We start from the raw sequence: 14,561 nt of genomic DNA, 5'->3' as shown, positions 1-14,561 counted from the left end.
TTTCCTACGTTTTTACTCAGATGTTAAAACATCGTACCTCCAAACCAGTCGGACACGACTGTTATGTACTGCCAAGCCGATGCCATGGAGTGAAATGAACACATCAGTTGCCAGCTGTCCTTGGAAAAAACCGATTTGCTAGATTTGCCTTTAGCTGGTTAGCAAATTCACGAGCTCAGGATTATAAAACTGTTAGTGTCTTCACAATTGACACAATTCTAACCTTAAAGATCGCCTGCTAGCTAGCTATCAAGTCAGACGTTAGCTAGCAAGTAAGCTAATTTAGCTTGGCTAGTGGGCTGATAAATGTCACCAGTGATTCAACATGTTCATTCAAAATTAGAAAGTAATTTGTTGAACTTTAACATAATTTGGTGAATAAATAGACGTAATAATTACATTTCACAAGGTTATTCCAAGTGTGAACTTCTGTCCATCGTTAATTAAAATGTTTGTGTCGCAATAAGTTATGGGATACGGGTCCCAGGCGAAGGGTTTCGACCAGAAAGAATACAGCCAAAGACAGAACAGTATGAAGATAAGCAAAAATTGAAATCCCCGATCTAAGCTCATGCGTAAAAACACATCATCAGGTCTAACGGTAAACTGCGCATGTGTAGGCTGTCAAATCAAAGGCAGTACTTTGATATAAAGTTGTTTTTGACAGTGAGGGCTTTTGCATAGGTGCTTTTTTTTGCGATTTTTGTGGGACAGAAAAAAAATGCCCTGAATGTAAGTTTACGTTATTAACTGGTTCCCATGCTTTTACAATAAAGGTCCTGTTCTGGAACAGTATAGATCACTTTTGTTTTTCGGTTTGGGTTCTGTTCCTCAAATAATTTCTTTATTTTCATGTTTTTGGTTCTGTTCCCTGAATCGGTTCCAACCCTACACTTAAGACATCTGCTCGAATCTACAAAGCGAACTATAAAATATGGTTCATGTGTGCTTTGTTTTCCAGATCTCCCAAGTATCCTTATAGAACTTCCGGTAAAGTAAGTACATACTTAAGTTTACAGAAATATATGGAGATAAATGAAACTCTGGAAAATCATCTGAACACGTGCATACTATGATTGACAGTCCATGCTGTAGGATGGTTCATGAAGTATATTTTTCATTGTGTCGACCTAACTTTTTCAATGCATTTGTCCTTAGGAATGCAGTCTTTTTTTGTGTACCCCACACGGTCCCCACGTGTTTGCCCAAGAGGGTTTCATCTACAATAGGTTAAAAATGGGTAGATGCGCGTGAGGGCCCCCACCGACCCAGAGGACTGGGTCATCTCCCTCTCCAAGGCCAACAACAGTAAGGACTTTAATCAGGTCGACACTAGCAAGGACAGACGGTATTCCAGGGCGCGTTCTCGGAGCATGCACAGAACAGCTGGCAGGGATATTCATTGTCATTTTCAAACTTTCTTTGTCCCAGTCTGTAATCTCCACATGTTAAGCTGACCACCATCATTCCTGTTCCCAAAAACCTCCCTGTAGCACTCAAATCTGTAATCATGAAGTGCTTTGAAAGGCTGGATATGGCACACGTCAACTCCCTCATCCCAGACACCCTAGACTCTAATTTGCATACTGCTCCAACAGATCCATAGATGACACAATCTCAATTGCACTCCACACTGCCCTCACCCACTAAGATAATAGGAATACCTATGTGGGAATGCTGTTCACTGACTACAGCACAGCGTTCAAAACCATTGTCCCGTCCATGCTCGTCACCAAGCTTAGGACCCTGGTACTGAACACCTCCCTCTGCAACTGGGTCCTGGACTTCCGACGGCTGACTCCAGGTAGTGAGGGTAGGTGTAACAGTGTAGGTTCCGTCCCTCTCTTCGCCCCAACCTGGGCTCCTTGCACACATCAACAACTGACACCCACGAAGCATCGTTACCCATCGCGCCACAAAAGCTGCGGCCCTTGCAACGCAAGGGGAAAAACCACTTCCGGTCTCAGAGCGAGTGACGTCGCCGATTGAAACACTATTAGTGCGCACCACCGCTAACTAACTAGCCATTTCACATCGGTTACACCCCCCCTTTTGACCTGCTCCTCCTTTTCCGCAGCAACCAATGATCCGGGTCAACAGCATCAATGTAACATGGTAGGTTCCGTCGCTCTCTTCGCACCAACCTGGGCACGAACCAGGGACCCTTGCACACATCAACAACTGACACCCACGAAGCATCGTTACCCTTCGCGCCACAAAAGCCGCAGCCCTTGCCACGCAAGGGGAACAACCACTTCAGGTCTCAGAGCGAGTGACGTCGCCGATTGAAACGCTATTAGCGCGCACCACCGCTAACTAACTAGCCATTTCACATCGGTTACATAGGCAACATCACCTCCGCCACTCTGACCCTCAACACGGGGTGTGTGCTTAGTCCCCTCCTATACCCCCTGTTCACCCACAACTGCATGGCCACTCACGACTCCAACACCATTAAGTTTGCTAACGACACAACATGGTAGGCCTGATCACTGGTGGCGATGGGACAGCCTACAGGGAGGAGGTCAGTGACCTGGCAGTGTGGAGCCAGGACAACAACCTCTCAATGTCAGTAAGACCAAGGAGCTGATCGTGGGAACGGAGGGCCCAGCACGCCCCTATCCACACTGATGGGGCTGCAGTGGAGCTGGTTGAGCGGTTCAAGTTTCTCGGTGTACAAATCACCTACACTTGGTATGGCAACAGCACCGCTCTCGATCGCATGGCGCTACAAAGGGTGGTGCAGAAAGCCCAGTACATCACTGGGGCTGAGCTCCCTGCCATCCAAGACCTCTATTTCAGGTGGTGTGAAAGGAAGATCCGGAAGATCGTGTAACTCAGTAAAATCTTTGAACTTGTTGCATGTTGCGTTTATATTTCTGTTCAGTATATACACCTTGTTCAACTATTCATGGTTTACAATTGAGTCCACAATTAGTTGAGGTGTTAGTGAAGGGCTGGAACAAATACCTGTAAACTCCTGTCCTGTGTAAAAACAACAACAACCGGTAGTTGTCAGGACTACATTTTCCCTCATGTACTAAACAAGCTTTTGAGGTTCCTCCTCTTGTTATGTACCCCACTTGGGGATGACTTATTTTGTACAATGGACTGTGTTCTAAAGACTCATGCACAGATACAGGAAAGCCAATCAGTTAATATTTCTTACAATTACAAGTATTGTCTCGCCACGGTGTTGAGGCTTGGGCAACTGGGGGCTGCAGTTCATCTGTCTAATCCCCTGCAAGCAGAGAAAGGCATTAATAATATTAGAATGGTGTATTCATTTCATTTAATATATAATGAACAAAAATATAAAAGCAACATGCAACAAGTTCATAAATGGACATCAGTCAATTTAAATAATGTCATTAGGCCCTAATATATGGATTTCACATGACTGGGCAGGGGCTCAGCCATAGGTGGGCCTGGGAGGGCATAGTCCCACCCACTGGGGAGCCAGACCCAGCCAATCAGAATGAGTTTTTCCCACAAAAAGTCTTTATTACGGACAGAAATACTCCTCAGTTTCATCAGCTGCCTGGGTGGCTGGTCTCAGATGATCCCGCAGGTGAAGAAGCTGGATGTGGAGGTCCAGAACTGCTGTGGTTACACGTGGTCAGCAGTTGTGAGGCCGGTCGGATGTACTGCCAAATTCTCTAAAACGATGTTGGAGGTGGCTTATGCTAGAGAAATGAACATTAAATTATCTGGCAAAAGGTCTGTTGGACATTCCTGCACTCAGCATGCCAATTGCATGATCCCTCAAAACTTGAGACACGTGTGGCATTATGTTGTGTGACAAAACTGCACATTTTAGTGTGTCCTTTTATTGTCCCCAGCACTAGGTGCACCTGTAACAATTATGCTGTTTAATCAGCTTCTTGATATGCCACACCTGTCAGGTGGGTGGATTATCTTGGCAAAGGAGAAATGCTAACAACACCTTTGTAATATTGAGTTGCCCTCAATGAAGGACTTTTATTTTAAAAACGAACAACAAATCCCCCTATTGTGGCTAGCTTCACATAGGTGCTAGCACTATCACCTTCAAACTACTTAGCACGTTCACATACTTGTCATTGTATAAAGAAAGAGACGACCATGGCGAATTGTGACTATTTACAAACTCAGCTAACATCTGTTTTGAACTCGCTTGTTAAAATTGCGGTCGTAGAACTACTGCGAATTGTAGAGGATAGCGCCGTTGAACTTCGTCTGGAGGTGTCCAAGAGTAAATTTGAGAACGAAGCACTGAAAATTGAGAACGAATCTAACAAAAATAAGTTACAGAGTTTGGAAGCAGAACTGTGGACAGCGGGAAATCGACCATGTTCAATATGTTATCGTTGTGTTGGTATTCCAGCTCGCGGTAAAGGTAGTTCAATTTGCTAACATAGCTAACGTTAGTTTATTCGCTTGCAATGATGGAGGTGTTACAAACTGGACAGTGCATGGATAAGCAAGATAGAGTATCTAGCTAGTTAACGTTCGCTTGCTAATGGTGTTTCTTCTGTTTGTGGCCCAGGTGGATGCGTCAGCCCCAAAAGAGATAGAGATGCTGCTGGTCCTCCTAATTCTTCAGAGGAGGACAATGCATCATCATGGCTGCAACAATCTGCTCATACCATGGAAGAGGTACAGTAGCTAGCTGTCTAACCTATATTGCTACCTAGCAAATATCATAAAAGCAGTCTGTTACCTAATATATTTAGCTAGTTAGATGCTATCATTATTCTGTTCTATTACACATAAATCGGACGAAGGCGTGTTATGTACAGTTTTGTTAAGAGTTTAAGAGCCCGACACTCAATCTGAACATTGAGACGCATTGCTTGCGGTACTGTTACGGTTTTAGAAGCACAAGGACCTTATTTTTCATATCAGATAGAAATAATTTCCAATAAACAAAAGGTTAAATTGATACACACCTTTTTACAGGGTTATCTCCATATTACAGCGTGCGTTTATGAAAGACAGAGCGACCGCCTGTGCTAATTAGCTGTCTAGCGTTCTCTGAACACCTGTGTGTAACGGAAAAAGGCCGCTAGAAATTCACGTTTATAAGAGTACATCTAGCCCAAGAGTAAATCTTGGACTACGTAGATGGATCATTTTCATCCATGTGCATATTCTTTCATGGTCTGTATGCAAACATGTGGGACTTCATTCCACTCTACTTGATTCAGACTACAGCAGCCATGGAGAGGGATGGGATTCACATCGTTGTCATTAAGAACGAAGCGGGGCATGAAGGCACACATCGGAAGAAAGACACACAGGCTGGAAGTTCAACAGAAGGTAACAATTCATATTTGTCTCACGTAGAAAGTATTGTTACATCAGATTGTATCAGGTCCCATTGTCGACGATTTGAAATTATGTACTTCAAACTGTCCTACACCTCATTTACAAAGCTTGTGTCTCTGTTTGCAGGTGAGCAGCCGTGTCCCAAAGTGGACATGGTGTATGGCAAGGAGTGGAGCCAAAGCCTGTGGCGAGACAGAGATGCTGTCAAGGAGGACTCTGCAGGACCATCGGTGACCCAGCGACAGGTCAGTTCTCTTTCTAAGGCAGAGGTCCTTATCTGATAAAGGCATGTAGGCTTTACATACAGAAGCTGTTGACACGGTTGGGAGTGTCCGATTGAGACCTACAGCCACAGAATTAGATTAGAAAATGTTTCTCTACGTCTTCAGTGCAAAATGTGATGACGCAAGTGCATCATATGATAACACTTTTAGATATTAACTTCACCGCTGGCATGCAAAAACATTTGGGGTCCATTTCAACAGTGGACTAATGAAACAATACCACACGGTTCTTTTGAGTAAAATATCCCTTTTTAAGTAGATAAGTCTCTCATACCTTCTCTTGCTACTTCACTTGACTGAGTTCACATTCCAATCGCAACAGACTCAGAGCCTTTGGCAATGAATGGGAAAGAAAACGAAAGGATGTAACGCAAACTCAGAGTTGACAGAAGTGAACTTTGGAGGAGTATGATGGCAAGAACAGTAGGGATGTAATAATTCACTTAAGTTCAAATGTTTAAGAGGAGCCAAACCGATTGAACATTGAATCACAGGTTCACTAATGATTTTTAGTCATTGTTATATTCTGAAAATATCTCTTATCTGTTGTGACTGAATTGATGCTTCCTCTCCTTCGGTTCAGTAGCCTATGAACTTTTACGCTTGTAACTGTATGACTGTCAGATAACAACTGTGCGCACAGTTCAGGAGACAGCTGCTCGAGCCAACGAGAGGTAGGCCTATCCCTGTACCAATAGGCTATTCATACATCTGCGTGGCATCTTTAACATTCAGATGTTTATAAAATGTCTTTCACAATGTCAAATCATAGGCTTTATTAGTTGAGTGACAAGCAATGTAATTTGCTTGTCACTAAACTAATTGTAACTCGACTAATTGTTATCAAATGCACTGTAGAAAATGGTGTTTTACCGGAGTTGTGTGGCCTAGGGGCGTGGACGCAACTCACTTCCAACTGCAGATTGGGGTTTTAGATCAGATTTTATTTAGATTACTCCGGTTCACCTTAAGAAATAGTATTGGTAGTTTTTCTTTAAACAGTCATTTTTACCTGAACTGGGTAAGACGGCAACATTTTTTGGAGCTGTGCATGGTCTCATTCATTGGTCAAAGTATAAAATTCCAAACGGTCTAACCATTCGAGTTTGAGACCCCGTAAAATCCAAAAGCTTTGTTATATTAATTGGCTAAATGCCAGGCTAATTTCTAAAGATAAATATTGTCATAGGACTAGCTCACAATATTTTTTTTATCTGTAAAAATTAGAAGTTAATCAATGGGTGATGGTGATTTCAGATTTAAAAAGTGGGGGGACAAAAAGCATAAATTGCCCACACCCCTAATCTGATAGTGGGATGGTAGATGCTCAGTCTGCCCTATGGCTCAGGGGCAGTGCTATCCGGGATCCTTGGGACATCCCTACCCTAATTTTGTTATTATTCTTTAATAAAAAGTTAACTGTACAATCTGCTTCCTGCTGTTTAGGGAAAGGCAAGATCTATTTCAAAAAAAATAAGCTCACTTTAATTCTTAGCTTTTTAATTAACTAGCCCATCAGTATGTTTTTTTAAAACTTTAAATCCTAGTCAATCCAAAAGCCCAGATTTTTATAGGTCGGAACCTGATCAATGGGAGAACCATTCAATTAATAAATAAATTGAGTGTACAAAACATTACGAACACCTGCTCTTTCCATGACAGACTCACCAGGTGAATCCAGGTGAAAGCTATGATCCTTTATTGATGTCACCGGTTAAATCCACTTCAATCAGTGTAGATGAAGGGGAGGAGACAGGTTAAAGAAGGATTTTTAAGCCTTCAGACAATTGAGACATGGATTGTGTGTGTTTGCCATTCAGAGGGTGAATGGGCAAGACAAAATATTTAAGTGCCTTTGAACGGGGCATGGTAGTACATGCCAGGCACACCCGTTTGTGTGTCAAGAACTGCAACGCTGCTGGGTTTTTCATGCTCAACAGTTTCCCGTGTGTATCAAGAATGGTCCATCACCCAAAGGACATCCAGCCAACTTGACCCAACTGTGGGAAGTATTGGAGTCAACATGGGCCAGCATCCCTGTGGAACACTTTTGAGACCTTGTAGAGCCCATGCCCTGACAAACTGAGGCTGTTCTTAGGGCAAAAGGGGTGGGTGGGTGCAACTCAATATTAAGGTGTTCCTAATGTTTTGTACACTGTATGTAGTCCATCAGATTTTTTTGTTGTTGTTGCAAGAATTAGAGAACAACATATATTTAATCTTGGCCAACCAGGGCATTTCGTGAGGCAACAAAGTCAGATTGCAGCTCTAACAACGCCTGGTCTACAGTTGGGGCAATGACATACATTACAGCATAGTCTGCATGCAGATTAATATTACAAGTTAACAGACCAATATTATTTCTATAAATAGTAAAGAGAACATGTCCCAGTACCGAACCCTGTAGTACACCTTCGTTAATATCCAGGAACTTAGACATAACACCATCAGAAATCACAATGTTCTGTCTGACAATTCTCAAACCACTTGCAAGAAGCCAGATACAGGCCTATTTTAGTCAACCTCTGAATTAAATTGTGATGGTCAACCGTGTCAAAGGCTTTCGAACGGTCTATAAATAAGGCAGCACAATGGTTTTTATGATCTAAGCAATTTAACACATCTAAAACAAGAGTAGCAGCTGAAACTGTGCTATGTCCAGGTCTAAATCCAGATTGGTGCACATTAACCATAACCCTAACCATTTTTAAAGTTAAACTTCAATGGGGAAGGGATGTCCCAGGGATCCCGGATAGCACGGATCTGTAGCTCAGCTCCGGTACTGACACACATTCTCTTTATTTGTTTTATTTCTAACACGCTGATTGAAAAACATAGCTCTCTCTCCACAGTGGCTTACACCTGGGCAGTCAAGCTCTGTGGACTTACGAAATCTGCGCCGGCGCCGAAGAGTAAGAACTCAACCGCATCCGCAAAGGAGAGGGACCTACCTCAGGTACACCCCCGAGCAAAGGGCCAAGATTGCGCGGATGTGCATGGAGGTGGGTGCACAGATGGCCGCAGCCATGATGTCTGAGGAATTGGGAAGACGCATCAGCCCCAACACTGTGAGGTCCATGAGGATCAGCTACGAACAGACGGTCGAAAGCATGGGCGTCCAGAAAGTGGAAGACCTACCCCATTTGAGGCCATTCAGAACAGACATGTTTGATGAGGAGATTACTCGCTTCGTAATGGTGAGGAGAAGAGCTGGAGGTCAGGTTAGCCCGTCCATGCTGATGGTAGCCACGCGAGACATTGTGATGCGCAGAAACCCGGAGATGCTGGCAGAGAATGGCGGTCATATCCTAATCAGCACAAATTGGGCCCGTTGTTGGCTCCGGCGGTTGGCAGGAAATAGAATCACGTCAAAGAGGTAGTGAAGATATTGCAGGAGTCCTCTACTGTTAGGACAGTGTTTTTACATGAATGAGAATTCCTCATGTCTGTGTGTTGAAGTTAAGGAAGATGTGTAACATTCCGTGTTGACTGGTGTCCGGTGTGGTTAGGAGAATCTGCATGCAGCATGTAACTGGATGCCATTGTGCTGTGTTCTCTGAAGTTGGTGTTGGCAGTTCATATCTTTAGTATTTACATTTTCTGAATATTCAAACTTTTTGAAGCGAACTATTCAGATCAATGCTTTTCATATATTTCATAAGGGGATGGATGGGTTTGGTGTTATAACAATGGTATGTAACTTGGCTAATGTCTTGTATGAGGTAACCACATACGGTTTTGTTAGCTTTTTAAATTGGTGTGTATTGTGTATATTGATGTGTGTATTGTGTATATTGATGTGTGTGTGTGTAGTGTAATTGATGTTATCATGCAGGGCTCACCTGCAAAAGAGACCATGGTATCAGCATGACTCCCTGTTTAAATAAAGGTTAAATTAAATCAACTGTATTAGAAGTTTATGAAAATAAATATATATACACCTCACAATCCTTAGTGCCTCTTATGTTTTATTCATTTAGTACCGTGAGAGAGAATGTGTTTATGCGATTGTGCTACCACTACAGAGACGCATCGGCATATGCCATGAAAAAAGTAACAAATGAAAGCTGTAACATGTAATATGTCAAACACACAGGTCAAGACTGTTTCGGCTCAGAAAAGGCGGAGTGTTTGTGTAAAGAAGTCGGTCATAGAAGATGAACCTGCTGACTCATCAGATGCTGGTACCCAGGTACATCAAAATGGACCTCTTTCAATTATTTGTGGTATAAAATAGCTGCTTGTTGCACTCAGTGTGAGAGGAAAAATGATGCTTCTGATCAGTCAAGCCCTGAGAGTGAGGCTGATTACTCCATCAGAATCAAGTACATTTACATATACCTGGAATTTGACTTAGTGAATAGGTGCTGCCAGCAATGGACAATGTACAAACAGAATACAGACAGTCGACATACAGAATATACAGTAAACGTAAAGCTGATTTACAGTGAGGATATACAATTTACAGAGGGGATGGATATCTTTATATGCAGAGGGAAGGGATGCTACCATTACACACACATACAGTGTTGTGTACATAGTGCAAATGCAGTATAGTGCAGTTATTAGTATGAGGTAATTAATGGAAAGGTGCAGTGTTGGGCTCAAATGCGTTGTATCAGGTACAACTTCAGTATATGGAAATGTGTAGACAGTGTGACAAACGTACCTCTTGGTCTTTCCACAGCACCAGAACACCACTGAGTCCTGTGATGTGGAGAAAAGTTGTGCATTTGGAAGTTTTAAACCAGAAAGTTGTTTGAACTTTGAAGAAAACCACTTCTTGACTTCACCAGTCAACATCATGGTCCCGAAATGTGTGAAGCTACCAGGTGCAGCAGCTGTCATGGACACCCAATTAGACAAGTCCAAGGACTTTGACAACATGAACAACTCCGGAAGAAAGAAGAGAGGGAGAAAAAATGGCCCTTGTAAAGGCAATGTAAATTACTGTTTTGTATGTGGAGAGCCTCAATCAAAGATCTCCCGCCACTTGAAACAGCATGAGAAGGAAAATGCTGAAATTGCTTATGTCTTAAGTCTTGACATAGCTTCAAGACAGCGGAAAGTGTTGCTGGAGAAACTGAGGAACAAGGGAAATTTCCAACACAACACTAACGTCGTAAACAAGGGATCCGGCTGTCTCAAAGTAAAAAGGAAACCCAAACCGAATAGTGGCGCGAAGAGATTTGAACCTTGTCTTTACTGTAAAGGTATGTTCATTTGGCAAGATGTGCGAAGGCACATGGGAAGATGCCCTTGTAGACCTGAGGGTGGAGATAAAAACCAAGAGCATCATTATGGCAAGAAGCGGTTCCTACAGAGCTGCTACACTGGACGAGTGAGCAGCATGTTTAATAAAATCGATGTGCAGCTCACGCCTGACGGGGGCGATTAACTAGCACTTGTATTTTGCCTTGCCAAGCTGGCTAAGCACTCGTGTGGGTGCTATCAAGCATGCTAGGCATCAACAGCCAATCCATTAGGGTCTAGAAGCTATAGTGAGCTTCAATTGGTCAATCGCGCTGCGTAATCAATCAAATGTATTTATTAAGCCCTTTTTTATATATCAGCAGATGTCACAAAGTGCTATACAGAAACCCTACCTAAAACCCCAAATAGCAAGAAATGCAGAAGCACGGTGGCTAGGAAAAACTCCCTAGAAAGGCAGGAACCTAGGAAAAAACCTAGAGAGGAACCAGGCTCTGAGGGGTGGCCAGTCCTCTTTTGTCTGTGCCGGGTGGCGATTATAACAGTACATAGTCATTAAGGCCAGATTGTTCTCCAAAATGTTCAAACGTTCATAGATGACCAGCAGGGTCAGATAATAATCACAGTGGTTGTAGAGGGTGCAACAGGTCAGTATATTAACAGTAAATGTCACTTGACTTTTCATAGCTGGGCATTCAGAGGTTGAAATAGCAGGTGCGGTAGAGAGAGGGAGAGGTGAAAACAGGAGGTCTGGGACAAGGTAGCACGTCCGGTGAACAGGTCAGGGTTCCATAGCTGCAGGCAGAACAGTTGAAACTGGAGCAGCAGCACGACCAGGTGGACTGGGGACAGCAAGGAGTCATCAGGCCAGGTAGTCCTGAGGCATGGTCCTAGGGCTCAGGTTCTCCGGGAGGGGAAGGAGAGGGAGAATTAGAGGGAGCATACTTAAATTCACACAAGACAAGAGAATAATACCAGATATAACAGACTGACCCTAGCCCCCCGGCACATAGAGTATTGCAGCATAGATACTGGAGGCTGAGACGGGGTCAGGAGTCCCTGTGGCCCTGTCTGATGATACCCCCAGACAGGGCCAACCAGGCAGGATATAACCCCACCCACTTTGCCAAAGCACAGCCCCCACACCACTAGAGGGATATCTTCAACCACCAACGTACTATCCTGAGACAAGGCCGAGTATAGCCCACAAAGATCTCCACCGCACGAGCCCGAGGAGATGACAAACGGGACAGGAAGATCACGTCAGTGACTCAACCCACCTAGGGATGGCATGGAAGAGCACTAATAAGCCAGTGACTCAGCCCCTGTAATAGGGTCAGAGGCAGAGAATCCCAATGGAGAGGGGAACGGGCCAGACTACACTCAATCATAGGACCTACTGAAGAGATGAGTCTTCAATAAAGACAAAGGTCGAGACCGGGTCTGCGTCTCACATGGATAGGTAGACCATTCCATAAAAATGTATCTCAATAGGAGAAAGCCCTGCCTCCAGCTGTTTGCTTAGAAATTCTAGGGACAGTAAGGAGGCCTGCGTCTTGTGACCGTAGCATATGTGTAGGTATGTACGGCAGGACCAAACCTTGAAATCAGCCTTAGCCTGAGTATTCGAAGAGTTTTTGCTTAAAGTTCAGCTTTCCCCAACTAAGGTCCCGCTCTGTTCACGCTCCCTTGCCAATGCTCACATTGCCCAATGCTCACATTGCCCAACTTCACTTCTCTTCCACTGAAAATGATTGGCTTACCGTAGTTTAATTGTCCACATCGTCTTTAGTTAAAAGGTACCGTGAGAGCGTTTGATGAAGTGGCTCAACCTTTCTCCAGGATACATTCTGTAGCAGCTAAATGCCTACAATGACGGTCTGCTTTCGTTACACCAACGCTACGCCCCCAGTATAGCAGCTCTGTTAGGGGCTGAACTCAAATCGCTAAGCTCATAAACCAGGTTGCAACCATAATGTGTAATACTCTATACATTATCCCAACAGTGTTCAGAGTGGACTGTCAGATTTTTGTTTTGTCCTGTTCTTTTATAGAATTTCCTGATTTAGCCTCGGTTTAAATTCTCCTCTCTAGGAAATGCGACAGAACGAGATTTGGTGTGTGTGTGTGTGTGTGAACATGGGAAGCGTTTGTACTTTCACCCTGCCAAAACATTAGTCACTCACCTTTCTAGATAACGTGTAACCAGGTGTTGTCTTGAAGTAGCTTAGACTAGCTAGCAAGCGTTCCAACTTCTTTCGCCAATTAGCTTCAGCCGGCAGGTGTGCGACCGTGGCAGTTGGTTTGAATTTGGTTAGCCTATCTGTGAGGCTAGCAGGAGTTAAAGTTCTCAGTCACTGCTGGTTTGGAGATGACATGGCCTAATACAGACAGAAGCATGTCTGTTCTACAAAATGTATTCCCAAATAAATTTATTCTCAAATATTTTATTTTCTCTGTTACACTGTGTGCACCGAACTGACACGCATGATTGTTGATGACACTGATGTTCAGATGAAGGGAATGAAATAGTCTATAATGTGCACCAAAGCAGAGCTTAACTCAAACAGCGGTGTGTAGCCTACCATAGCTGGTAATTCAAAGCTTATCACTCAGTTTGTAACTTTCAGTGCTACTATTTTTGCCATGTAATGTTATTAAAACATAATGACAGCCCCATAGTAGAATAGTTTACCTATTTACTTAGTTGGCTTGTGTGTTCTGTATGCAAGATAAATATTCCAATCGAGCACAGTAGGTTGGTGGTACCTTAATTGGGGAGGATGGGCTCGTAGTAATGGCTGGAGTGGAATGGTATCAAATGCATCAAACGTATGGTTTCCATGTGTTTGATGCCGTTCCGGCCATTATCATGAGCCGTCCTCCCCTTAGCAGCCTCCTGTGCTCTCAAGATGCATTCAAGTTGCTAGAGCCATAGGAGGGAAAAGTATTCTGACAAATCAATGCACAAAAGTTCTTCATGCAATCGCGGGAAAACACTTTTGGCCTTTGTTGCTAAAACATGTTTAATTCACACAAACTTACACTGAAAGTTTCAGTATTGATTATTTTAAACGGAAGAACATGTTAATTTGCTTTCATGAGTTTATTCTCTCACTGCCCTGAGTTTAAGACAAGGGTTTTGCTATCTTGGAATTAAGAACATTTCCAATAACTTATTTTCAAGAATCTAATTTCTTAACTTTTTGCTTAGTGCAATACATTTTTCAACAACTTTTTTGAGGAATACCAACTTTGCTAAATTTTCTTCTTAAGTCTATAGTTAAGAAAAAAAATGGTAGTTAAGAAGAAATGTCTTATGAAGGTTTTGTGAATCTGGGCCCTTGACTTTTTCCACATTTTGTTACGTTACAGCCTTATTCTAAAATTGATGGGGGAAAAAAACTATTTAATCCGTCTACACACAATACCCCCATAATGACAAAGCAAAAACAGGTTTTTTGAAATGTTTGCAAATTTATAACAAACTATATGTGATATTTCACATCAGTATTCAAACCCTTTGCTATGAGACTTGAAATTGAGCTCAGGTGCATCCTGTTTCCATTGATCATCCTTGAGCTGTTTCTACAGTTGACAGTGCATGTCAGAGCAAAAACCAACCTATGCTGTTCCTAGGCTGTCATTGTAAATAGGAATTTGTTCTTAACTGACTTGCCTAGTTCAAATAATGGTTAAATAAAAAATAAATGATGTCGAAGGAATTGTCCATAGGCCTCCAAGACAGGATTGTGT

At 43.0% G+C, this 14,561-nt stretch overlaps 1 protein-coding gene across 2 annotated transcripts; it reads left to right on the top strand.

Annotated features, from left to right (window-relative positions):
• Positions 1-3,937: 3,937 nt before the first annotated feature.
• Positions 3,938-14,535, top strand: LOC106577548 (uncharacterized). 2 transcript variants are annotated; one of them, XM_014155665.3, is made up of 6 exons: positions 3,938-4,378; positions 4,529-4,638; positions 5,190-5,301; positions 5,437-5,555; positions 9,691-9,786; positions 10,282-14,535. In XM_014155665.3, the coding sequence occupies exons 1-6, from the start codon at positions 4,105-4,107 to the stop codon at positions 10,990-10,992; spliced, it is 1,422 nt and encodes a 473-aa protein (XP_014011140.3). In that variant the 5' UTR covers positions 3,938-4,104; the 3' UTR covers positions 10,993-14,535. The 2 variants fall into 2 exon arrangements, with proteins under 2 accessions (XP_014011140.3, XP_014011141.1); XM_014155666.3 differs by having other exon boundaries at positions 4,003-4,378; positions 8,447-9,786.
• Positions 14,536-14,561: the final 26 nt, after the last annotated feature.

The sequence above is a fragment of the Salmo salar genome, chromosome 18 (genome assembly GCF_965601325.2).
Source record: "Salmo salar chromosome 18, fSalSal1, whole genome shotgun sequence".
NCBI lineage: Eukaryota > Metazoa > Chordata > Actinopteri > Salmoniformes > Salmonidae > Salmo > Salmo salar.
This window is presented reverse-complemented; position numbering and strand designations above follow the sequence as displayed.

Bases quoted from the DNA above. Each gene is read 5' to 3' on its own strand.
- LOC106577548 (XM_014155665.3), top strand. From the start codon at position 4,105: ATGGCGAATTGTGACTATTTACAAACTCAGCTAACATCTGTTTTGAAC. The intron at 5,556-9,690 runs GTCAGTTCTCTT...TCAAACACACAG, and splicing joins CATCGGTGACCCAGCGACAG to GTCAAGACTGTTTCGGCTCA. The intron at 9,787-10,281 runs GTACATCAAAAT...GTCTTTCCACAG, and splicing joins CATCAGATGCTGGTACCCAG to CACCAGAACACCACTGAGTC.